Source organism: Saimiri boliviensis, chromosome 10, assembly GCF_048565385.1.
Source record: "Saimiri boliviensis isolate mSaiBol1 chromosome 10, mSaiBol1.pri, whole genome shotgun sequence".
In the NCBI taxonomy this organism is placed as follows: domain Eukaryota; kingdom Metazoa; phylum Chordata; class Mammalia; order Primates; family Cebidae; genus Saimiri; species Saimiri boliviensis.
In genome coordinates, this window is record NC_133458.1 from 53,466,961 (window position 1) to 53,489,863 (window position 22,903).

A 22,903-nucleotide genomic window follows, 5' to 3' on the forward strand; every position below is an offset into this window, starting at 1 on the left:
TTTTTTTTTGAGACAGAGTTTTGCTCTTGTTGCCCAGGCTGGAGTGCAATGGTGCAATCTCGGCTCACTGCAGCCACCACTTCCCGGGTTCAAGTGATTCTCCTGCTTCAGCCTCCCGAGTAGCTGGGATTACAGGCACCAGCTACCACACCCGACTAATTTTTTTGTAATTTTAGTAGAGATGAGGTTTCACCATGTTGGCCAGGCTGGTCTTGACTCCTGACCTCAGGTGATCCGCCCACCTCAGCTTCCAATAGTGCTGGGATTATAGGCACGAGCCACTGCATCTGGCTAGGATTCTTGTTCTTTAACTTAATAATTTAAAATTTACTTCAGCTATTAGTTTATCATTACTTAATATTGGTTTAGTATGCTCAAAGTAACACTAAGTCAGATGTGGAAACACACTAGATTTTTTTTTTGTAGTTATGTTACTTAGACAATATTTTATAAATATTTTTGAAATACAAAGTAAGGGTAAATAGCAAAGAGAATGTGGGGTGAAGTTAAATCCCCTTCTTTTGTGGTTGCCCCATGGATCAATGCCCTGTCACCTGAATTTAGTTCAGATGTTGAGACTGACAATAGCACACATACACAGCAAAAAAGTATGAGATTTATTACTTACATATGCTTAATACAATCCTAGAGCCCACACTGTGCTTTAAGCATCTCAGAGGTTACTTGAGTTGCTCTCTAGAAGTTTATAATCTATGGGTTTCGAACTGGTGGTCTCGTAGGCTGTCCTGTAGGCTTTGCCTTTTGTGAACTACCTTTTCAATGTTGCCAGTGAAACAGCTCTACTTTGGGTGCCTAACACCATGTTAGTCTGTTCATTCAGTGCTTTATACCACTTTGTATATTAAACTAGTGTTTTGATCACTGCCCTCTATGCCTGATCACTGATTCTCTAGTAGTGAAATAGGTAACTGCATGACCAGTCTGCCCCTGTACATCCCCTTCAGCTAAACATCTCTGAATACAAAAATTAGCCGGGCATGGTGACAGACACCTGTATTCCCAGCTACTTGGAGCCTGAGTCAGAAGACTTGCTTGAACCCTTGAGGCAGAGGTTGCAGTGAGCTGAGATCACACCACTGCACTCCAGCCTGGGCAACAAAAGCGAAACTCCCTCTCAAAAAAAAAAAAAAAAAAGTCCCTGAGAGCTGACAGTATTCTTAGTCTTCCCATATGGTGAGCATAATGTTTTGCACACAGTAGTTGATATATATACTCTAATAATATCTTTAATATATATGTGTATTATATAGTTAATTTGGTGTTTAGAGAACATTTTCCTTCTAGATACATGATTTATTGACCTAACAATCATTCTACGTTCACTTAAGTGGAGAGAGGATAGCAGGTATATGCTGGGAGCAGAGGCAGGGAACAACTGTGTGTCAAGCGCTCCACATGTGTTTTTTCCTCAAACTCTAACATGTGTGTGTATATACACAACACACATATGTCTACACATATGCAGACACACACACATATATACACGTAAATATTACATCAGTATTGTGTGTACATGTTTATGACTGAAATACTACCCTTATTTATTACACAGTTTTCAGAAGCGTATCAAAAGTTAAAATGGGGTCTTCCTGTGACAATAAATTTGACAATTTCGATTGTGGGGTGGCGGCGGCAGTGGCGGCGACGCTGGGCCGAAAGCCTGAGCGTTCGCGGGGCCGAGGCCATGGCTTTCTGGGCTGGGGGTTCGCCCAGCATCGTGGACTATTTCCCCACCGAGGACTTCTACCGCTGTGGTTACTGCAAGAACGAGTTGGGCAGCCGCTCCAATGTAGAGACGGTGTTTCACCATGTTGACCAGGATGGTCTCGATCTCTTGACTTCGTGATCCACCCGCCTCGGCCTCCCAAAGTGCTGGGATTACAGGCATGTGGGCACATTCCATGACAGTACAGGATTATCAGGATCTCATAGACCGAGGATGGCGAAGAAGTGGAAAATATGTGTACAAACCTGTCGTGAATCAAACTTGTTGTCCTCAGTACACAATAAGGTGCCGACCTTTACAGTTTCAGCCTTCAAAATCTCACAAGAAGGTTTTGAAAAAAATGTTGAAATTTCTGGCTAAAGGGGAGATTCCCAAAGGAAGTTGTAAGGATGAGCCCATGGATTCCACAGTGGATGATGCTGTTGCGGGTGACTTTGCATTGATAAATAAATTGGATATACAGTGTGATCTTAAAACGCTCAGTGATGACCTCAAAGAGAGTTTAGAGAGTGAAGGAAAAAACTCCAAGAAAGAAGAACCTCATGAGTTACTTCAGTCACAAGATTTCGCAGGAGAGAAGTTGGGCTCCGGTGAACCATCACATTCAGTTAAAGTTCACACAGTTCCTAAGCCAGGCAAAGGGGCTGATTTGAGTAAGCCTCCCTGTCGAAAAGCAAAGGAAATCCGGAAAGAAAGGAAAAGGTTAAAACTCATGCAGCAGAACCCAGCTGGAGGACATGACGGTTTCCAGGCTCAAGGTCAGCCACCATCTTTGTTTCCAGCAAAGGCTAACTCCAACCAGCCCAAAGCACTTGAAGATTTAATTTTTGAATCTTTACCAGAGAACGCATCACACAAGTTAGAGGTGAGGGTGGTGAGATCATCTCCACCAAGTTCGCAGTTCAAAGCCACACTTCTGGAGTCTTACCAGGTCTATAAACGTTACCAGATGGTTATTCACAAGAACTCACCTGATACGCCAACTGAGAGCCAGTTCACAAGATTCCTCTGCACTTCACCTTTAGAGCAACATGGATGCAGCTGGAGACTATTATCCTAAGAAAACCAACACAGAATCAGAAAACCACATGTTCTTGCTTTTAAGTGGGTTAAACCTTGGGTACACATGGACCTAAAGATGGGAACTATAGACACTGGAGGCTGTGATAAAAGGAAGGGAGTGGGGCAAGGGTTTGTTTTCGACATGAAGGCGGAAGTCCATAAGCTGGAACTGATGTTCCAGAAAGCTGAGTCTGATCTGGATTACATTTAGTACCGGCTGGAATATGAAATCAAGACTAATCATCCTAATTCTGCTGGCAAGAAAAATCCAGTTACACTTTTAAAGGAATTGTCAGCGATAAAGTCTCGATATCAAAGTTTATGTGCACGCTTTAAACCAGTTGCTGTTGAGCCGAAAGAGTCTAAGAGCCGCATTTGTGCTGCTGTGAATAAGACTATGAATGTGACACAAAACCTTCAAAAGCAAACAGACCTGGAGCTGTCACCATTGACTGAAGAAGAGAAAACTGCGCAGAGCAATTAAAATCTCACATGCCAGATTTATGAAGAAATGGACTTGGAAAGGAAACTCTGAAAGAGAAGAGCTCAATTCCAGATAAATTTAGGAATATGTCTTATTAACACTTGATGCCTAGAGGTTGGGGGCTGGTGAAGAAGGTTTGGCATCAATGACTGGATAATGATGCCTTTCATGAGACAAACTGTAAGAAGGAGGACAGATAATATATGAATAAAATTCAGCCAAAAGGGTCAAAAAAGAAAAGAAAAAAGAAAAACTCTCTGTTGGTACTTTGCTTACTACCTGGGTGTTGGGACCATTTGTATCCCAAACCTCAGCATCATAAAGTATACCCATGTAACAAACCTGCATCTGTACTCTCTGAATCTAAAATAAAAGTTGAAATTTAAAAAAAAAAAGTGAAGAAAACAATTTAAAAAAGTGGTTAAAATAAATTTTATGTATGTTTTACTATAAATAAAAAATGTTTAAGCAATAAAAAAAAATTTGACAATTTCCCAAATACATTACTTCTTTTTTTTCTTTTTTTGTTATCTGTATGTCAGTTACCTTCACTTCATGTACCAAATACCAGCTTTTTAATTGCCAGAGCTTTGACTTCGTTGGTCTCACTTTCTCATCTGTGAAAGAGAGACCAAATCAGCCCTTCAAGGTGACTGCCTGTGCTAGTGTTTTATGACAACTAATGCAAATGATCTGTAATACTTTGGTGGTTCAGAGAACATTGAACATGCTTATGAAAAATTACAATTTATGTGGTAATGATGATCATAAATAATGTTCAATTGGTGCTATCCTTGTGTCAAGCACTGTGCTTTATGTCTGTCATCTCTTTTGACCCTTATAGCAATTCCATGCAATTTTTAAATTATTTTCATTGCAGATATCAAAACATGAGCTTCAATTGAAAAAATGGAGAAATAGGTTACTACTCAGAGGAGCTTCTGCAGAAAAATCCAATTTTCCTGAACAAAGTTCTTCTGAAGTCTCTCTTGTAGATGAGACTCTAGAATGTGACATTTCACAGTTACCTGAAAGAGCAATATTGCAGGTTTGTATGAATTCAGTATACATTATATACTGTAACCCTACTCTTGATGTATTGCATTGAGTTAGAATAAGGATATTTTTGCCCATTATTTCTTCCTTTACAAATTACCTGCTCTTTTCTTGTCTGTTTTTACATTGTAATTCCTATAACTTCCTTATTGGTTTGTAGTAGCTCTTTATATTGGCAATATTAGCCCTCTGGAATATATTTGGAGATTTTTTTCCCCTGTGCTTGATGTTTGCTTTTAGTTTTGCTTGTGGAGTCTTTTGATGATATTTATTTATTTATTTATTTATTTATTTATTTATTTATTTTTCGTGAGACGGAGTTTTACTCTTCTTGCCCAGGCTGGAGTGCTGTGGTGCAATCTCGGCTCACTACAACTTCTGCCTCCCGAGTTCAAGCAATTCACCTGCCTCAGCCTCACAAGTAGCTGAGGTTACAGGTGCTCACCACCACGCCTGGCTAATTTTTTGTAATTTTTATAGAGACTGGATTTCACCATGTTGGGCAGGCTCGTCTTGAACTCCTGACCTCAGGTGATCCACCCACCTCAGCCTCCCAAAGTGCTGGGATTGCAGGCATGAGCCACCATACCTGGCCAATGACAGAAATTGTAGAGCTTTGTGTAATAAGTCTGTCATTCTTGCCCTAACTATTTCTCTCTCTTTTTTTAACTTTGATTTTAGGTTCAGGGAGTACATGTGCAGATTTGTTATATATAGGTAAATTGTGTGTCACAGGGGTTTGTTGTACAGATTATTTTGTCATGCAGGTAATAAACCAAGTATCCAATAGACACTTTTCTGATTCTCACCATCCTCTTACCCTCCACCCTCAAGTAGATCCTAGTGTGTGTGGTTCCTTTCTTTGTGTCTATATGTACTTAACAGTTTAGCTCCCACTTGTAAGCATGAATGTGCAGTATTTGGTTTTCTGTTCCTATGTTAGTTTACTTAGGATAATGGTCTCCAGCTCCATCTAATTTGCAGCAAAGGACATGATCTCATTCTTTTTTATGGCTGCATAGTATTTCATTGTGTGTGTGTGTGTGTGTGTGTGTGTGTGTGTGTGTGTGTGTATACATATATATATACACACCACATTTTTAAAAATCCAGTCCACCGTTGATGGGCATTTAGGTTGATTTCATGGCTTTGCTATTGTGAATAGTGCTGTGATACGCATATGCATGCATTGTCTTTATGGTAGAATGATTGATATTCCTTTGGGCATATACCCAATAATGAGATTGTTGGGTTGAATGGCAATTCTGTTTTATGTTCTTTGAGAAATTGTCAAACTGCTTTTCACAATGGCTGAGCTAATTTACATTTCCACCAGCAGTGTCTAAGCATTCCCTTTTCTCTCCAGCCTTGCCAGTATCTGTTGTTTCCTGACTTTTTAATAATAGCCACTCTAACTGGTGTGAGATGGTATCTCACTGTGGTTTCAATTCATATTTCTCTAATGATTAGTGATGTTGAGCATTTTTTTTGGTATGCTGATTGGTTGCATATATATCGTTTTTTGAGAAGTGTTTGATTATGTGCTTTGCCTACTCTTTTAATGGTATTGTTTTTTTTCTTGTAAATTTGTTTAAGATCCTTATAGATTCTGGATATTTGACTTCTGCTGGATGTGTAGTTTCCAATTTTTTTTTTTTTTACTGTTCCGTAGATTGTCTGTTTACTCTGTTGATAGTTTCTTTTGCTGGTAGAAGCTCTTTTGATTAATGAGGTCCCATTTATCAATTTTTGTTTTTGTTGCAATTGCTTTTGGCATCTTCATTATGAAATTTTTGCCGAGTCCTGTGTCCAGAATGGTATTTCCTTGGTTGTCTTCCAGGGTTGTTGTAGTTTTAAGTTTTACACTTAAGTCTTGGATCTATCTTTAGTTGACTTTTGTATATGGTGTAAGGAAGGGGTCCAGTTTCAATATTCTGCATATGGTTTGCCAGTTATCACAATAGCATTTACTGAATGAAGAGTTATTTCCCTGTTTCTTGTTTTCCTTGACTGTATAGATGTGTGACATTGTTTTTGGGCTCTTTATTCTGTTCCATTGTTCTATATGTCTGCTTTTGTACCAGAACCATGTTGTTTTGGTTACCATAACCTTGTAGCATAATTTGAAGTTGGGTAATGTGATGTCTCCAGCTTTTTTCTTTTCACTTAGGATTTTTTTTTTGAGACACAGTCTCACTCTGTTGCCCAGGCTAGAGTGCAGTGGCATGATTTTGGCTCACTGCAACCTCTGCCTCTCGGGTTCAAGTACTTCTCCTGCCTCAGCCTCCTGAGTAGCTGGGATTACAGGTGCATATCACCACTGGCTAATTTTTGTATTTTTAGTAAAGATGAGGTTTCACCATGTTGGCTAGGCTGGTCGTGAACTCCTGACCTCAGGTGGTCTACCCACCTTGGCCTCCCAAAGTGCTGGGATTACAGGCATGAGCCACTGCGCATGACCCACTTAGGATTACCTTGGGTATTTGGCCCCTTTTTTAGTTTCATATGAATTTAAAAATTTTTTTTCTAATTCTTTGAAAAATGTCATTGGTACTTTGACAGGAATACCATTGAATCTGTAAATTGCTTTGGGCAGTATGGCCATTTTAACAATATTGATTCTTCCTGTCCATGAGCATGGATTATTTTTCCATTTGTTTGTGTCCTCTCTGTTTTCTTTCTTTCAGTGTTTTGTAAATCTTGTTGTAGAGGTCTTTCACCTCCTTGGTTACCGATATTTCTATTTATTTTATTCTTTTCTGTGACTCTTGTGGATGAGATTGCATTCTTAATTTGGCTCTCAGCTTGGATATTTTTGGTGTATAGGAATGCTACTGATTTTAGTACATTGATTTTTTTTTTTTTTTTTTTTTTTTTTTTTGAGACAGAGCCTCACTCTGTTACCCAGGCTGGAGTGTAGTGGTGTGACTCTGGCTTACTGCAACCTCTACTTCCCGGGTTGAAGTGATTCTCATGCCTCAACCAGCCAGATAGTTGGAATTCAGGCATGGGCTACCAAACCCAACTGTTTTTTTTAGTTTTAGTTTTTGTTTTTTTGGAGACGGAGTCTTGCTCTGTCGCCAGGCTGGAGGGCAGTGGTGCAATCTCTGCTCACTGCAACCTCCGCCTCCTAGGTTCAAGCGATTTTTCCATCTCAGTCTCTGGAGTAGCGGGGACCACAGGCATGTGCCACCATGCCTGGCTATTTTTTGTGCTTTTAGTAGAGACAGGGTTTTGCTGTGTTGGCCAGGCTGGTCTCGAACTCCTGGCCTCAAGTGATCCACCTGCCTCAGCCTCCCAAAGTTCTGGGATTACTGGCATGAGCCACTGTGCATGTACAGTGATTTTGTATCCTAAATCTTTGTTGAAGTTATTTATCAGATCAAGGAGTTTTTGGGCAGAGACTATGGGGTTTTCTAGGTATAGAATCATGTTGTCTACAAACAGTGAGTTTGACTTTCTCTCTTCCTTTTTGGATACCTTTTATTTCTTTCTATTGCCTGATTTCTCTGGCTAGGACTTCCAGTACTATGTTGAATAGGAGTGGTGAGAGAGGGCATCCTTGTCTTGTTCTGATTTTCAAGGGGAATACCTTCAGCTTTTGCCCTTTCAGTAGGCTGTTGACTCAGGCCTGTAATCCCAGCACTTTAGAGGGCCAAGGCTGGTAGATTAGCTAAGGTCAGAAGTTTGAGACCAGCGTGGCTAACGTAGTAAAACCCTATCTCTACTAAAGAAAAAAAAATAGCCAGGTATGGTGGTACACACCTGTAATTTCAGCTACTTGGGAGGCTGAGGCACAGAATCACTTGGACCCAGGAGGTGGAGGTTGCAGTGAGCTGAAATTGTGCCACTCCATTCCATTCTGGGCCACAGAGTGAGACTCTGTCTTAACAAACAAAAAATGCCTGGGTATGGTGGCTCACCCTTGTAATTCTAGCACTTTGGGAGGGCAAGGCGGATGGATCATGAGGTCAGGAGTTTAAGACGAGCTAGACCGGCATGGTGAAACCCATTCTATACTAAAAATACAAAAATTAGTTGGACGTGGTAGCCCCATGCCTGTAATCCCAGCTACTTAGGAGGCTGAGGAAGGAGAATTGCTTAAACCTGGGAGGCGGAGGTTGCAGTAAGTCGGAATTGCGCCACTGCACTCCAGCCTTGGCAGCAGAACAAAACAAGACTCTGTCTCCAAAAAACCCCTCAGAACTCATTAAAATTAAAACAACAGCAAAAAAACCCAAAACAACCCAACCCAACACACACACACACACACACACACACACACACACACACACACACTTAAACAGAAATCCTGGAACTGAGAAATGCATTTGTTGAACTGAAAAATGCATTACAGGCCTTGATAGCAGAATGGATTGAGCAGAGAAAAGAATCAGTGAGTACAAAGACAGGGAATGTGAAAATATGTAGTCAAAGGAGAAAAAAGAAAGAATGAAAAGGAATGAAGAATGCCTATAAGATACAGAGAATAAACTCTAAAAAGCAAATCGCTGAGTGATTGGCATTCAAAGGGAGTTGAGAAACAGCAAGGGATAGAAAGATTATTTAAAGAAATAATAACAAAACTTTCGAAACCTAGAGAAAGATATAAATGTCCAAGTACAGGAGGGTCGAGATCACCAAATAGATTCAACCCAATTAAGACTACCCCAGGGCATGTAATAAACTCTTAAAGGTCAGGATAAAGAGGATTCTAAAAGCGGCAAGAAAAAAGAGGGAAATAACACATAAAGGAGCTCTGGTTTGTCCAGAAACAGCAAACAGTGGAAACCATATAGGCCAGAGGGGAGTGGGACAGCATATTCAAATTGCTGAAGGGAAAAAACCTGCTGAATGAGAATACTCCATTCAGCAAAGCTTTCTTTCAAACATGTGGAAGAGGTGGTCTTTCCCAGACAAACAAAAGCTTAGAGAATTCATCAACACCAGAGGCATCTTACAAGAAATACTAAAGGGAGTTCTTCAGTCTGAAAGAATAGGACACTGATGTGCAAAAACAAAACATTTGAAGGGATAGAACTCACTGGGAAAAGTAAGTATTCAGACAAATTGAAAATCTTCTAATACTGTGTTGTGGTGTGTAATCCGCTCATCTCTAGTATGAAGCCTAAAGAATAAATCTATTGAAAATAATAACTACAGCAACTTGTTAAAATATAGGCAATATAAAAATAATTGAATTCAGACAACAAAAAGCCAAAATATGTGGTAGATTGAGTTAAAGTGTAGAGCTTTTAAGTTTTTCCTTTGTTTCTTTTTTTTGTGATCAAAGTTAAGTTGTAAATCTGTTTAAAATAACTTGTTATTTCTATAAGATGTTTTGTAATTCTCATGGTAACTATAAAACTAAAACCTATAATAGATACACTAAAAATAAAGAGCAATGAATTAAAACATAACATCAGAGAAAAAAATCACTTATGCACAAAGGAAAACAGTAAAAAAGGAAGAAAGGAGAGGAGTTTCAAACAACCAGAAGACAAGTAACAGAATGGCAGTAGTCAGTGCTTACCTATTATTGTGTTAGTTAGGGTTCTTCAGTGGGACAGAACCAATAGGATATATGGATATATAAAAGGGAATTTAGTAGGGAGAATTGGCTCTCATGATTATGAGGTGAAGTCCCACAATAGGCAATCTACAAGCTGGGGAAAGAGAGAAGCTAATAGTGGCTCGGTCCAAGTCCAAAAGCCTCAAAACTAGGGAAGCTGACAGTATAGCCTTCAGTCTGTGGCCAAAGACCCAAGAGCCCCCAGGAAGCCACTAGCAAAAGTCCCAGAGGCCAAAGGCCAAAGAACCTGGAGTCTGATGTCCAAGGGCAGGAGAGGAAGCAAGTGTTCAGCAGGGAAGAAGAAAGAGAACCAGAAGACTCAGCATGCAAATTTATCCCACTTCCTTCTGCCTGCTGTGTTCTAGCTGTGTTGGCAGCCAATAGGATGGGCCCCATGTTGAGGGTGGGTCTTCTTCCCCTAGTCCACTGAATTAAATGTCAGTCTCCCCTGGCAACACCCTCACAAACACAATTAGAAACAATATTTTACTAGTCATCTAGGCATCCCTCATTCCAGTGAAGTTGACACCTAATGTTAACCATCACATCTATCAATAATAACATTTACTATAAATGGACTAAATTCTCCAATTAAAAGACAATGAGTGGCTGAACAGATTTTTTTTTAAAAGACTTAGATATATACTGCCTATGAGAAACCGTTTCACATATAGGCACATATAGACTGAAGGTGAAGTGATAGGAAAAGATACTCCAGGTCAGGCATTGTGGCTCAACCCTATAAGCCTAGCACTTTGGGAGTCTTAGGCGAGTGGATCACTTGAGCTAAGGAGTTTGAGACTAGCCTGGGCAACATGGTGAAACCCTATCTCTACAAAAAATCAAAAACAAACAAAAAACTAACTGGGTGTGGTGGGATGTGCCTGTAGTCCAAGCTACTCAGGAGGCTGAGGTGGGAGGATTCATTGAGCCCAGGAGGTTGAGGCTGTAGTGAGCCATGATTGTGCCACTGCATTCCATCCTGCGTAACAGAGTGAGATTCTGTCCAAAAACAACAACAAAACAATATTTCACGTAATTAGAAACCAAAAAAGAGCAGGAGTAGCTATACTTATATCAGATATAATAGATTCAAGTCAAAGACTGTAAAAAGAGACAAAGAAGGTCAGTATATAATGATAAAGGAATCAAACCAGTAAGAAGATATAAGAATTATAAATATGTATGCACCCAAAATTGGAGCACTCAGATATGTAAAGCAAACATTAATAGATCTAAAGGGAGAGTTAGATTCCAATACTGTAATAGTAGAGGACTTCAACACCTCACTCTTAGTAATGGACAAATCATGCAGACAGAAAGTCAACAAAGAAACATTGGAGTGATATTACACTCTAGACCAATGGACCTAATGGACATTTACAGAACATTTCATCTCACTGCTGCAGAATACACAATGTTTTCTTCAACACATGGAAATTTCTCCAGGATAGGTATTACCATGTAGGTATTGTAATATGGTATCAGCACATAAACCAAGTCTCAAAAAATTCAAAAAGTTGAAATTACATCAAGTATCTTTTCTGATCACAATGAAATAAAACTAGAAATAAACAACAAAAGTAACTTTGGTTTTTTGTTGTTTTTTCAAAATTCTTTCAGTTTTTTTTTCATTGAAAGAATAGAGTCAGTCTCTTGCTCTGTTGGCCAGGCTGGTTTCTAACTCCTGTGTTAGCAATCCTCCTGCCTTGGCCTTTCAAACTGTTGGGATTACAGGTGTGAGCCACCATGCCCAGCCTAAACATGACTTTGGAAACTACACAAACACATGGAAATTAAACATCATAACTCCTGAGTAATTAATGGATCAATGAAGAAATTAAGATGAAAAATTTTAAATATCTAAATTAAAAAAATGAAAATAAAAACACACCAAAACAACATACCAAGATCTATGGTATACATCAAAATCAGAGCTAAGGGGGAGGGTTATAGCAATAAATGCCTATATTAAAAAAATAGAAACATTTCAAATAACTGAATGATACAACTCAAGAAACTAGAAAAGCAGGAACAAACCAAACCCCAAATTAGTAGAATAAAGGAAATAATAAAGATCAGAGCAGAAATAAGACTGAAGAAATGCAAATTACCAACACAACAAAAAGTTGTTTTCTTGAAAAGATAAAAGGCACAAATCTTTAGTTAGACTAAGAAAAAGAGAAAACCCAAATAAAATCAGAGACAAAAGATGAGACATTGCAACTGATACCTCAGAAATACCAAGGATCATTAGAGACTATTGTGAACATCTATGCCAACAAATTGGAAAACAGAAGAGAGGGGATAAATTCCTAGATATGTGCAGCCCATCAAGATTGAACCATGAAGAAGTAGAAAACCCAAACAGACCCATAGCCAAATAAAGAGATTAAAGCAGTAACATAAAGTGACGCATAAAGGAAAGCCAGACCTGGTGGCTTCACTGCTGAATTTTACCAAATATTTAAAGAATAATTAATACCAATTCTATTGAAACTCTTCCAAGAAATTGAAGAGGAGGGAATATTTTCAAACTTATTCTGTGAGGCCAGCATTATCCTGATACCAAAACCAGACAAGGACACAACAAACAAAGAAAACTACAGGCTAATATCCCTGATTAACACAGATGCAGAAATATTCAACAAAATGCTAGCAAACTGAATACAACAACATGGTAAAAAGATCATTCTCTATGATTAAGTGGAGTTCATCCCAGAGATACAAAGATGGTTCAACCTACACAAATAAATAAACATGATACATCTCATAAACAAAATCAAAGACAACCATATGATCATTTCAATAGATGCTGAAAAAGCATTTTACAAGATTCAACACACTTTTATGTTGAAAACCCTCAACAAACGGGGTGTAGAAGAAACAAATCTCAAAAAATAAAGACTATATGTTGAACCCACACCTAACATCATATTGAATGAAATAAAATTGAAAGCCTTTCCTGTAAGATTAGGAATAAGCAAGGATGCTCACTTTGACCGCCTGTATTCAACATAGTACTAGAAGTCCTAGCCAGAGCAACTAGGCAAAAGAAAGAAAGAAGTGAGATCCAAATTAGGAAGGAAAAAGACAAGTTATCATTGTTCACAGAGGACATGATATATTTTAAATTTTAATTATTATTTTTATTTTTCTTTGTAGAGATGGGTTTTTGCCATGTTGCTCAGGCTGCTCTCAAACTCCTGAGCTCAAACAATCCTCCTGCCTCAGCCTCCCAAAGTGCTGGGCTTACAGGGATGAGCCACTGAACCTAACCTGATAATGTATTTAGAAAAACCTAAAGACTCTACCAAAAAATGGAACTGATAATCAAATTCAGTAAAGTTGCAGGATTAAAAAAAATCAGCATATTAAAATCAGTAGCATTTATATATGTCAACAGCAAATAATTTGGAAAAGAAATCAAGAAAGCAATCCCATTTACAGTAGTTGCAAAAAATATAAAACATCTAGAATAAATTTAACCAAAGAAGTGAAAGATTGCCCGAAGGAAGACTGTGAAACACTGATGAAAGAAGTTGAAGAGAACACACAAAAATTGGAAAGATAGCCCATGCTCATGGATTAGAAAACAATCAGCAAAGTGAAGAGGCCACTAACAGAATAGGAGAAAGGATTTGCAAACCACCCATCTGAAAAGGGATTAATAACCAGAATATATGAGGAACTTAATAGCAAAAAGAACAAATACTTTGATTTCAAAATTGGCAAAAGATCTAAATAGACATTTCTCAAAAGAAGACCTACAAATGGCCAACAAGTATATGAAAAAATGTTCAACATCACGAATCATCAGGGAAATGCATACCAAAATCACAGTGAAATGTCATCTCTTATCAAAAAGACAAAAAATAACAGATTCTTATGAGGATGCAGAGAAAGGGGAAAACTGATAAAGTGTTGGTTGGAATGTAAATGAGTGCAGTCCTGTGGAATACAATGTGGAGATTCCTAACGAAACTGAAAATAGAACTACCATGTGATCCAAGAATCTCACTGTTGAGTATAAATCCAAAAGAAAGGAAATCAGCATATCATATCCAAGATATCTCACTCCCATGTTTATTGCACCACCATTTACAATGGCCAAGAGTATCTTGTCACCCTAAGCGTTCATCAGCAGATGAATGGATAAAGAAAATGTGGTATTTCTACACAATGGAATATGATTTAGGCATAAAAAAAGAAGGAAATTCTGTCATTTTCAGCAACATGGATGGGACTGAAGGTCATTCTATTAAGTGAAATAAGCCAGGTACAGAAAGACAAATACTGCATGTTCTCACTGTGGGAGCTCAAAGAGCAGATCTCATGGAGGTAGAGAATATATTGGTGGTTACCAGAGGCTGGGAAGGGTAGGGAGTATGGGGGGGATAAAAAGTGGTTAGTTAATGGGAACAAAAATACAGTTAGGTAGAAAGATTAAGATTTAGTGTTTGATAGTACAGTTGAGTGACTATAGTTAACAGTAACTTATTGTATATTTCAAAATAGCTAGAAGAGAATAATTGGAGTGTTCCTGATATAAAGAAAAGATAAATGTTGGAGGTGATGAATATCCCAGTTACCCTGATTAGATCATTTTACATTATATGCATATATTAAAATATCACATGTACCCTCAAAATAGGTACAACTATTATGCATCAATTTTAAAAAATTACTTCATGGTGTTCTAATCTAATGTTAAGAAAGATGGTACAGAATGTTTTCCCCAGGCCATTTATTTTGTGTCTGAAAGTCAAATCTCTAAACAGTTTATTGATGAGTAGACATAAATGGCAAGCTTTCAATAACTATAACAATATTCTAGTGCTGGTTGGAACAGAAAAATAAAGGGATAAGGTTTTAGAAAAATCTTAAGGCTTCATGTTTTTTACAAACACATTATCTTTCTTTTTATGGATCTCTGGGTCTAGTAATTCTCAAAGTGAGCACTGTCTTCAACTACCAATATAAGAAAATATAACCAATGGTAAGACTTAAATAAGGGCTATTTGTTTCATATTACACAATGTGCAGAGAAAGGCAGTACAAGGCTGGTCATCCACAATACCAATGAAAGAAAGTGAAGTCTTTCTATCTTGGTCCACAGTCCTTAGGATCTTTTTGCTTGTCTTACGATTGCAGTATGTCTAGTCTACCTCCAGCCTCATGTTCCTTTACCAGGCCAGAAAGGGGAAAAAACAGTGGTAAAAGCAAGATGTTTGCTGATTTGTTTATGAGGAAATCCAGAGTTTGCCCAAATTCCCACAGTCAAGAATTTCATTGATGTGTTTTAGGCTAGAATTTTGTCACAAGGCCATGCTAAACTGCTAGGGAGGAGAGGACTTTGGGTGGAGTTTGAGTGAGTTAATCAGTATAGTCTGTCTCACTGAATATGGATTTGAACTGCCAGTCATCAGTATTTAAAAGGGCATTTTTTTCCTTGCCAGAAGATGTGTGGGTTGCAGTAAAAAAGCCAAACAACAACAAAGGAACAATCATAGCAGAAAAGAAGTAAGCAGGTATTTAATACGGCAGTCTATCAGTGCTGCAAAGAAACTGTTCTAATGCTCTTTTGTATCCCAGTCCCCTGTGGTGAACAGTTCAGAGACCGAAAAAGCCAACTACTGAAGAACCACAACACCCACAGTTGGCAAATCATTTCATAATGGATCCAGGGCCTAGAAAAGCCTGTATGTGGAAATATCAACAATTATGACAAACTATGAACTTACATATTTTCTCATCAGCACTCTTTTAGTTTGACAATATATTGATTAAAAGTCCAGGCTCAGGATTCGGGGAGAACTGGGTTTAAATCCAGTCTCAACCATTTACTGGCAATATGACCTTGGGCAATTTCAGCCCTCCTGGCCTTTGATCTTTAAAACTACCCTACCTCCATTTTCCCACCAAACCCTAAACTAATAACAAAGAGTTCGGATTAATCTAAATTTTAGGTTCACTTTGGGAAAACCATTTCAGAATATGGGAAATGTGTAGAATTGCTAGGGAATGTTGCTCAGGACAGTGGAAATCATTGACAGTTTTTGCATTTTAAGCATTACTTTCTGGTATCATGTTATGGATTATGACTATGCTTTCAATGCCTTCTTTCACCCCAGCTTCCCTCCTGCTCATGGGAAATAAAGTAGAGCCCCTGGGGGGCTCAGCTTTGTAGAGTTTGCCAGAGTGCTCAAACTATAGAATGATCAATCTAGAAGAGAGCTTAGAGATAGATGTTTGTGCTAAGCTTTTACCTTTTACAAGAGGGACAGTTGAGAATCTGATAAATTTTATGTGCGAATCTGAAAGGGCCAAGCTCTCAAGATAAATCTTGAGTACCTAACTGGGCCTAAATTTAAAATGGAGTCAAGCACCCGTTTGCTGACTAGAGCTCATACACATACTCTGAGTTCCCCGAAAACCCACACATCTGCTTAACTTTGGGATTTTCATAGCTGTTTCTGTCCAAATGGCCAGAGCCAACCAATAGAGTGTAGCCTTCATTGACCAGTCAGAAGTCAGTGCCATTGACCAATCAGAACTCATAAAATGTCATCCAATCAGAACTAAGCAAGTTTGAATCCTGTAGTTGTGTAAAAGGACCTCAGTGGAAACCTTGGTGGGAACTTCCACTATAAAAGTGAAACCCTCCTTTTGTTTTCTGGAATGTACCTCCTGTTTCCACAGAAGGCTGTGTCTTCCCTGTTTGCAAACTGTTCACTGGAATAAAGTCTTCTCTAAATTCTTATTCAGAGAACTTTTGTTCACATCCCCAAAGTCAGACAACTGCAAAACCGGTTTTTCTGTGTCCTTGGGTAAACTTCTAGCCTCTACATCTTCCTATTTTTTCCTTTTGGAGGATTCTAAAAAAAAAGAATATATTTTAGCAATATATTTCTATTTTAGAAATGGAACATAAATAGAGTATTTTAAGGACAGGACAACTAAACAGATTTGTCTGACTAAAAGATTCTAGAGAAATAGAATATTATAAAAAGCAGTAATTAAGAATATTATGCATCTGTTTAGTTGTCCTGCCCTTAAAAACACAAGGGTAACTGTTTTAAAGTTAACTAAATCTTGTTATGACAAAAAAAACCCAGTGTTAATTTTAGATATCCTCAAAATTTCCCCAAATAATGTGCAGAATGTTCATTAAAAATGTGCAAGTAATAAAAGTAGATTTATATAATAGCATGAACATAGAAGTTAATTATTCTAAGACTAATATCTTGAATGGTTGGGTTTGTTAGGTGTATTAATGTAATGGATTTGCAAAGTTGATTTTTAAATCATTTTTTTAATGGCATTTTATCTCTGGTTCACTAATTTTCAGGGACTTCAGAAGGAAAGGTGTATAAACAAAAATGTAATGTGAATTTGGTCTTACTTAAAATGTTTAGAAGTGTTAGTTTTTTAAATAAATTGAGATTTTAATATACAGGCTGTTTAATGTTTTGAAGGAATTATTGAAACCAGCAATTTGGATGGGGATACAATTTGAACTTACTTGGAATACACATAACAAACTGTAGTCTTGCATTTTAGGTTCAGTTACATCAACTCATAAAAACAAGTCAGGTTCTGTTTTGCAACCATTTTTCTTAGTATCATTTACCCAATTAGTAAACACTGCTTAGTTAGCAGATGGTAGGGCTCATATACTATCAGTCAAACTGTTGGCCAAACTCAGAGCTAGTGGGAGGGTAGGCAGAGACTGTTTTCCGTGAAAATACAAGTTTTTTTTTTCCTTCTGTGTAGTTTGGCAAGCAACACAGAGAAAAGCCTTATGCTGATGAATTTGGAAAGTCTAAATAATATAGTTAAGTAATGCAGTTGTCTTAAAATGTAAAGTGACTTAATTAGTTTAATAATGTAAGTGTTGCTTTAGGGTTGTCTTTCATTTTAAACAACTGTGACTTCTTGTTTGTAAAAGATACATGTCATGTGAACTTGCAAACGGTTATAAAATCACCTTCAGATGTTACCGTGTTGATGACTCCTTTTCTCACTTGGGGAAGAAAAGAAACCTGGATAGCTATTAAAACGAGTACCATGTTGTAAAAGGGCAGATGTTTCAGGCTGTTTGATTAAATTACTTAGAATTGTAAAACAAAAGAATATTTTCAGTGACTTTTCAGATCTATGTTTTGATAACCTCAGGGGTCAGTGTGACCTTATTTCACCAATGCAGACAGTGGTTCCAGGTTTCATAGCTATGTGCTATGTGAACTTCAGATAAGGAAAGGTTCTGTAGCCACATTGCTCTATCAAGGAGGTATGTAGATGTTGGCTCAAGTTCTGGTTTGAGTGAAAAAGCAAATGAAACAAAACATCTAGAAGTCACTTTGGGAATAGTTTATTTTTGGTGGAACATTGCTGTACCCATAGACCTCACTTTCATCGCTTTAGTCTTAATCAGTAATGCTGTCTATGTTAAAGAGTTTACAGGCTAGGCATGGTGGCTCATGCCTGTAATCCCAGCACTTTAGATGGCTGAGGCAGGTGGATTGCTGAGTCCAGGAGTTTGAGACAGGCCTGGGCAACATGACAAAACCCTAATTCTATGAAAAATACAGAACTTAGCCAGACATGGTGGGATATGCCCTGTAGTCCCAGCTACTTGAGAGGCTGGGGCGGGAGGATTGCTTAAATCTGGGGAGATTGAGGCTGCAGTAAGCTGTGATCATGCCAGCTGTTCTCCAGCCTGGGTGACAGAGCAAGACCCTATCCCCCCTCAAAAAAGGAAAAAGTTTACAAGTAATTTTGATCTAAAGTTTTCATGACTTTTAAATTGCAGAAGCAGTTCTATTAATTTTAGCAGGACCATCCTTGCAAAATGATCTAGCATATGAAAGACAAAAAACTACACCACAGTGAGAGACAGCCACATGGAAATGGAGAGAATGTGCTCTGGAGTCTGGGTGGCTGATTCTCCCACTAGCTGTGTGACAGCTGTGGCTGGGCATGCTGCTTAATCTTTTTGTTTATAAATTGTCTCATTTGTAAAAAGGGGATGATAGAGAATTTATGTTGGGAGTAACAAGATGTGTTTGGAAAGGTGGGTTGGGTACATGTTATTGAGGCCTTGAGTATCCACTTAGGAGATGGATTTTAACCAGCGGGACCACTGCAAGTCAGTAAACATGATAGCAGACTTAGAAAGCTGTTCTTTCCCCTTCACTGTTCTTCCTTCACCCTCCCCATGTCCTGTGTGGGCCAAGGGGGTTGGATGAAGCAGACGGATTTCTCTTAGGAGTGAGCACTAGGATAGCATCAGTGGAAAATAAAAAGGACCCATGTGAGAACTAAAGCATTAACGGAATTCTGGGACCCCTACTATGTGGAGCCAAAGAGTGAGTGAGGAGGCTTATAAGGCAGCATTGAGGCTGAGTGACTGGAAGGGTAGGAGGCTCAGAAATAATGAAGTCAGGCGTAGAGCCAGCTTCTCTATTGATCTTACAGGCATGACTCACACTGCTCACCACTTATTCCTGACTCATGCTTCCTGTCTTGCTAAGTACTTTTCTTTCCATTCCATACAATATTCCATTGGAATGGTTGGTGGAGCTAATTTATCTTAGCAGTTTACCATCTGTTTCAGGTGGCTTGTGATTTGCACTGAAGCAATTTATCAATTAACTCAAGAGTCTGTGTTTTATGTTCCAAAGACAGCTCTCCTTTTATTGCACTACAAGGTAACATTAAACAGGAGAGAACTGCTGACTTGCTCTTTACCATGTCTTCCCTGGCTCCATTCTCTTAAATTTAATTTTTTTCTATTGATTTATTCCTACATGTCTATAAATGTGTTCAACTCACTTCTTTTTTTTTTTTTTTTTTTTTTTGAGACCGAGTTTCACTCGTTACCCAGGCTGGAGTGCAATGGCGCGATCTCGGCTCACTGCAACCTCCGCCTCCTGGGTTCAGGCAATTCTCCTGCCTCAGCCTCCTGAGTAGCTGGGAGTACAGGCACGCGCCACCACGCCCAGCTAATTTTTTTGTATTCTTAGTAGAGACAGGGTTTCACCATGTTGACCAGGATGGTCTTGATCTCTTGACCTCGTGATCCACCCGCCTCAGCCTCCCAAAGTGCTGGGATTACAGGCTTGAGCCACCGCGCCCGGCACTCACTTCTTTTTTATAAGTCATTTTTCAATGCTGCTTCTCTCTTGAACAAGTATTTTTCTCCTGTCATGTGCTGGCAAACTTCTTGACATCACCTCCCACCTGCCCATTGAGACACTCAAAAACTGCTTAAAACAGTCTCTACCTGGGTGTTCCCAAGGCACAAGCCAATTCATCATTACCGAAATAGAACCCAGTCATTTTCTTCCTCCAACCTTTCTTTTTCCCTATATCCTGTCCAACCCTCTCTCTTGTATCCTGTTTCTCAATGAGTGGTACCATCATCTACTCAGTTGACTTAGCCAAAATTTGAAAATTATCTTTGACTTTTCTTTTTTATCCCCCACTGGATATTTTTTTCTTTTTAGCATGTAATTGCACTTTCTTTCTCCTCTCTATTCTCTCTGGCACTCATTATCTATCAGTGGCATTACTCTTAAATTCAAAGCTACTGAAATTGTCTTCTGGCATCTACTCTTGACTTTGACCACCCAACTCATTTTTCATTTGTCCACCAGAGTTTTCTTTCTCAGATCACTTTTATTCATGTCACTTCCTGGTTAAAATCTCACCTGAACTCTCTGTTGGCTTTAACATGCTGCAGGAGATTAGTCTGGTTCTAGCCTCCACTGCCTCTCAGCTTCATTCTCCATCATTGCTTCAAAGGAACCCTTGGCTATGGCCATGTGGAGTCACTCTCTGTTACCCAAGTGCAGGGCACCCTCTCTGGCCATATGCCTTCACCCGTCATGTTCTCTCTGTGTAGGCTCTCTTTTCTTCTTCCTCACTCGACTTACTCCTCCTTAGGCTCAGCTCAGATGTCATCTCTTCCAGGAAGGCTGCCCTTGATCCTCGTCCCCTCTTTCAGTCTTGGTTAGTTACCCTTCCTCTCTGTTCCCAGAGTCCCTCCTTGAGACACTTTTTACTCTCTTATAATGGCCCATTTTAAATTTTATTTTTGGACTATATTTACCTTGAGGACAGGGACAGTGTCTGACCTGCTTTGAATTCACAATCTCTAGATGCTCAATAAATATTGGTTGAATGATCAAATGAAAAATGATGTTTTCTTTTCAGCTCCACTATTACAAACTTGGTCTCATCAACGTCCCAGGAGTTTCTTAATCATCAAATCAGATTGCCTATGTTCCCTTCTTGTCTTGTTTTTTCAGTAGCATTTGATTCTGCTTCTTTCTTGAATGGTTATTTTTTGGCTTCTGTGGCATGACATTTCCTGGTTCTTTTCTCTAGGAATTATTTCTCTATCCTCAGGATAGATTTCTTGCTCTCGCCTCACATCCAGATGTTGGTCCTAGTCTCACTGCACCTCCAGATGTTCACCTCTCTTTGCCCAACACTCTCACAAGGTCATGGCAGTCATAGCTAGGCTTTCAACTACCACCCTCTGATGTTGGCATTGATTTGGAATCATGATAAGGATGTTTCCAATTTACCTATTACTTGGAAACTTTAACCTTTTAAATCTTTTTTTTTTTTTTTTTTTTTTTTGGAGACAGAGTTTTGCTCTTGTTGCCCAGGCCAGAGTGCAATGGTGCAATCTTGGCTCACCACAACCTCCACCTCCTGGGTTCAAACAGTTCTCCTGCCTCAGCTCCCGAGTAGCTGGGATTACAGGCACGCGCCACCACCACGGCTAATTTTTGTATTTTGTTTGTTTGTTTGTTTTTTTAGTAGAGATGGGGTTTCACTGTGTTGACCAGGCTGGTCTCGATCTCCTGATCTCCTGATCTGCCCGCCTTGGCCTCCCAAAGTGCTGGGATTACAGGCATGAACCACCGCGCTTGGCCAACCTTTTAAATCTTGATGAATGTGAAGCCAGTGCTACTTATGATGTGCAGCAATGTTGGGAGAGTGAACTGGCTTTGGGGAAAGAGAAACTTTAGATCCACTGAAATTGAAATGTCAATGAGCCTTAAGTTCAAAGGTCCTAGAAGTATCTAAAAAGTAAGTCATTGAATTCTACATATACAGAAATTTTAGAGTTATGTGATCCAACCTTTTTCCAGGAAAATATTCCTCACAGATGTTCATGAGGTTTTAGAGGGCACCCTCTTCCGTGTCTGAGTTTGGAACCAATTGAGAAATAGACAGATGGAAATTGACGTATTGTCTGATACAGCTGATAGGAGACTATGACTTAAGATCAGTGAAAAAGGATAGTACTTCATTCTTTCATTCCTGAATCATATAGACTCACCCCTCAGTCACTGCACAGCTGAACAACCTCAGGCCTCTCCATGCTGCTGAGAGTAGATTGGATGCATGCATCTTGCATTCAGGTCAAGACCGGGTGGAGCAGGAGCTGAGCTGCTGGCCTAGTTCTTTCTCCCACACACTCTCTCCCACACACTCCTCCCCTTCTCCTGGGAAGACGTGATGGGTAGAGAGAGAGAGAGGACCAGAGTGTTTCTTTTCTTTCTTTTTTATGGTGCATTTAATGACATGTTTTTTTTTTTGTTGTTGTTGTTGTTGTTTTTTTACTGTACTTTAGGTTCTGGGGTACATGTGCAGATCATGCAGGATTGTTACATAGGTACACACATGGCAATGTGGTTTGCTGCCTCCATCCCCCTGCCACCTACATCTGGCATTTCTCCCCATGTTATGCCTCCCCATCCTCCCCATCCCCCCACTGTCCCTCCCTTGGCCCCCCACAACAGACCCCAATGTGCAATGCTCCCCTCCCTGTGTCCATGTGTTCTAATTGTTCAACACCTGCCTATGAGTGAGAACATGTGGTGTTTGATTTTCTGTTCTTGTGTCAGTTTGCTGACGCTGACACAAGAGTTCTTGTCCATATTCCTACAAAGGACATGAA

At 39.1% G+C, this 22,903-nt stretch overlaps 1 protein-coding gene and 2 pseudogenes across 3 annotated transcripts in view; all 3 read left to right on the top strand.

The window, feature by feature from the left end:
• The window catches only part of FBXL13 (F-box and leucine rich repeat protein 13), a 230,032-nt gene that overhangs the window by 39,856 nt on the left and 167,273 nt on the right, over positions 1–22,903 (top strand). For all 3 annotated transcript variants that reach the window (XM_074379286.1, XM_074379284.1, XM_074379285.1), the window contains one exon: positions 4,174–4,341. In XM_074379286.1, coding sequence (XP_074235387.1) covers positions 4,174–4,341 — 168 coding nt within the window. The remainder of the gene's footprint in view (positions 1–4,173; positions 4,342–22,903) is intronic.
• LOC120365349 (arginyl-tRNA--protein transferase 1 pseudogene) lies at positions 1,629–3,546 on the top strand (annotated as a pseudogene).
• Positions 2,874–3,546, top strand: LOC101037309 (SKA complex subunit 2-like; annotated as a pseudogene).